At 31.7% G+C, this 4,389-nt stretch overlaps 1 protein-coding gene across 2 annotated transcripts; it reads right to left on the minus strand.

Annotated features, from left to right (window-relative positions):
• LOC119669416 (sodium-coupled monocarboxylate transporter 1-like) lies at window positions 1–3,941 on the minus strand (the record flags this gene model as incomplete). Of its 2 annotated transcripts, none has more annotated exon segments than XM_038079298.1 (7): window positions 1–408; window positions 474–673; window positions 736–1,116; window positions 2,908–3,157; window positions 3,228–3,382; window positions 3,452–3,571; window positions 3,698–3,941. In XM_038079298.1, coding segments are annotated over 7 exon segments (1,527 nt in total). In that variant the 5' UTR covers window positions 3,860–3,941.
• Between the last annotated feature and the right edge of the window lie 448 nt (window positions 3,942–4,389).

The following is a 4,389-nucleotide window of genomic DNA, read 5'->3' on the forward strand; positions in this document are numbered from 1 at the left end:
AATAAATCCATTCGAACTTTATTTAAAACTAACAATATCATTAAAAATACAAACAGACAAAACAAATACCTAACTAACTCGTTCACTTAACACATTTCCCTCCGGGGCAAATCTATTTCATGTATCAAATTCGCCTCATAGTTTGCGATTTACCAACATGTTTCCGCTATTGTTTGCTTTTGTTGGTTGTTGCCGTTCTTCGTCGTATCGGAAGATGCAGTGACTTTCTTGCTTTTGTAGTTTTCTATCCAGCGCTGGAGGAATGGTGACAGCAGACTGGTGTCGATATCTGTCAGTTTATTTGGGCCTGAGATGAAACTGATGACAATTGCAATGACAATAGTCAAAATAGCACCCAGCATTGTGTAGAATAGGTAGGAGATATTATAAATATGAAATTCCTTGTGGCTGTTATATAAAATTATAATTATCATAAAATTATGCTAATATTAATAGTATTGAATAATAAATACCTGTTACTTTCTTCTAATATTTCTGTTGCATTTTCAGCCAGCATACTCATTGGTGTGAAATCCATGAAAGTATAATTGCAACCCAGAGTTGTATGTGGCTTTCTTGCATATACCATTGCGCCTGATGCTATATCAGATTGAGCACTTATTGCCATCCAAGCCATAAATATCAGACTGGTGATACCACCAATTAAGGCACCCTGTAAATGGAAAACAAATTTACTCTTTAAATAAAAACATTGTATGTAAAATAATTGCATACTTTGCTCTCCACCCATGGCACCAAAACACCAGCTGTGAATATACCAAGTAGTGGTCCATTTGCTACAGACGATAGTGTTATAGTTAATTGTAATACAGCACCCAGTTTTTCTACCACAATCACTAGAGCCACGCAAATAACACCAAAGAGCACAACTACTGAACGCATAATGTAAGCTGTTGCCCGCTCTGAGAGTGTTTTCTTATAAAATGATTTCACGAAGTCTTCCAACACTACAGCAGACATTGAATTCAGACCAGTTGACAGAGATGACAGTGCAGCACTGAAAACTCCTGCTACAAAGAGGCCAGGTAAGCCAGGGTATTCTCCTAGAGTTTCCATAACAAGTAAAGGCAGCAGTTGATCCTTACGTTCAGCGAGCTGTGATTTCATTTGTTAAGAATTGTTGCAGAATGTTATTACAAAAAGTTAGAAAATGATATATGTGATATATATGTATATTTGTTCAGACTAAAGTTAAATCAATTGTATAGTGTATATGAATTAAACTCCTTACGATATAATATATAAAATAAAATATATTATCTTTAAAAAAATCTGTGTCATCTGATATGCAAATAATAATCTAAATCCAGTCTGTATGGTTTGAAAGTCTATGAAGTACGTTAATATAATAATAACTTCTGCTAGTTATTCTTATTCAAGAGTGATTTTCCTGGCGTAACGATTTTATTTTTAAGGAGCAGGGCATGTACAGCGCAAATGAAATAGTTTTTTTTTTGATATTATGAAGTATAATCGTTGTGGCTCTTCAATAGGTTAGAATTCAGTAACTACTGCGTCACTTTGGAGAGATCTTTTCTATTTCTGTAGTATTTGCTTGAGATTGTAATGCAGCCAAAGATTCCCATTTGAAGATATTTATCATCAATGGGTCAATTAATCACATTAAGTAGTGTTAACATTGATTTTGAAAGAGTCTTTCACATGCCAGATTCTTTTCTCGTCAGTTTAATGGCTGTTGCATTTCATTTCATGTTCTAAAGTCCTGAGACTTAGACCTCTGTCCTGAGACTTTACTTTTCTTTGTTTTGCAACTGTTAGGTTGTACAAGTTGAATTTAAAACTTGGATCCAGGTTTGGAAGGTGAGTTCATAGGTATTAAAAAGATAACTTAGTCTACATTTAGTTTAGAGTTATGGTTTTGTGTAATAATGGTAGATTTTTTAGGTTTTGCTTTTTTTGAAATTTGATTAATTGTTAAGGTTAATTCAGTATTGTGTTTATATTACAATACCATAAACCAAGTTGTTTTATATAGGTTAAACTAATGATTCATGTATTCCTCATCTATTCACAGGATTAATATATTGTTTATATTAACTTATCGTAATTTACACAGTTTTTGTTTCTAGTTATATTTGAAACTATGATGCATTGAATAAAGTAGTTACAACAGCACTATAAAGATAATAAGTAGCACTTTTCTTAATTACCATTTTTATGTGGTTAAAGAAGTTTCCATTATTCATTAAAAAATGAAAGATTTTAATATGATGTATATTCGATTACAAAGCTCTAAGAGTAGAAACCTCAAAAATATATATCAATGGTCAATTCAATATAATTAAAGAAGCTAAAAAAATACTCTTTGTTGAAAGCTGGGAAAATAAAAACTGCATTGAGTTAACATTTAAAACCAAAAAATTTCTGAAAAAAATGTCCTCTTTAGAGAAGTTAAAACAAAAATTGTAATCAGATCTTCGATAAACCGCTAGCCAATTTTTACTGGTGTTATTTTTAAGAGATCCTTCCATTTTTGTTTATTAGTGCTGGCGATACTTCTTTTTCTTTAGAGCAGGGAGATATTGTATCAGTCGTTTCGGGTGGTTAATCTTTTATTGCTTTGCTCTACTAAGTAGGACGTTCTAAAGATTGACCACAATATCCGGATTGCAGCTTGTCTATCCAATAGTATGACAACATTATTTTTGATTGTGTGATATGCGCCTTACAACCCTGACCGACTGCAAACACTTCTGCTTGGTAAATGCTAGACGAGTTGGGAGGCGTTAAGCAAATAATATATTTTCTGATTTTTCCTCTTTCATACCTATCGGCTGATGTCATATTATAAATTCTTAATATAGGATGCTTTGTCTAACTTTTTCTTATTACATTTTCAAAAGCATAAAAATGGAATATGCTTACCTTGGTCATTAGTGGATCACAGTCATGATAGGTGGCGTAGATAAGCAAGCCACTGTAGCCGCATACTAACATAAATATGAGTACTCCAAAAATGAAAGTCCATACAGAAATGCGAGCCTTTTTTAAAGTTGGTAACGATAAATAACGTTGAATCATATTTTGGCTGATCGCATTTGATTTTAAGAAATGCGCTACTCCACCAATGAATAATGAGTAGACCGTATAACGTTCAGTAAGATCAAATGTAAGGCTGTTATGTATGAAATGTATCTGTATTAAAAAAAACTCAATCGAAATAAATAAAAAAGATATAAACTTACTTAGGAGGTTCAATTCTGCCGCTTTCTTTAGCTCTGGTATACACTACACCAAGACCACCTACATCGATTGTACCTTTGACAATAATTAAAAGCATTGCGCCGAACATGATTAGAGTTTGTACAACATCTGTCCAAACAACAGCCTTTAAACCGCCCTTTGAGAGTTGAAAATAATTTTCTATAGCTGATTTTTCTTTTATGAAATACTTAATAAAATAACTTACCACACACGTGTAAAAAATACACACCAGACTAACCAATGGCGTAATCAGATGTACGTTGATACCGGTGGCTTGATTAAATGCCAGTGCGGGTACATATATCACAATTGGCAGCCATAACAACTATGGACAGACAGACATTTTTGTCTATAAATTAGAAATCACAAAAAGAAAAAAAATATGCTTGGCAAAAACTGATCTCACGTAGTTGGTAGACAATATAAAGCACCCTAAAAACACGAAACTCACCGATCCGAATATGAAGAGCACTGACCCGAACAGGCGCACACAATTATTGTAACGTGTTTCTAAATATTGATAGGTTGATATTAACTTAAGATTGTGGAATACTGGTAGGAACAAATAATACATAACGAAACCCATCAGAACCAATGAACCCATTATGTACATATATTGGATGCCAAATAAATAGACTTCAGTTGGGGTGCCAAGCAATGTTATGCCTGATATGTAGCTGTGGTAAAAATATTGGTTTAATTTTAGTTCAATATACATAAAAAGATAAAAAATAAATTTTATTGTATAATATTTTTTTTATAAGTAATAACTAATAAACTAAAAATAAAATATATATTATAAAATAGATTTATATTATATTGTAATCTAATGGCTTGTATATTGGCTGTATACTGTTTCACTTATGCTATTATTCAAATAGGGTACGAATACCCTGAGTACTTCCAATCTGAAAAATATTATTTATGAATAATTAAATACAAGAAATATTTTGAAGACCACTAATGATGGGTAATTGGCAATACTCAAAACAGCTGTATGGTCAGTCAAAAATTTATTTAATTAAAATAATATAAAAATAATTTTTGTTGTTGCAGTTCACTACTTTTCAAAACTTCTCTTGCAACTATTAATATTATTATTTTAATTATAATATTTTTACATTAGTTATACATAATTTCCAT

The sequence above is a fragment of the Teleopsis dalmanni genome, chromosome 1, assembly GCF_002237135.1.
Source record: "Teleopsis dalmanni isolate 2A chromosome 1, ASM223713v2, whole genome shotgun sequence".
NCBI classification, from domain to species: Eukaryota; Metazoa; Arthropoda; class Insecta; order Diptera; family Diopsidae; genus Teleopsis; species Teleopsis dalmanni.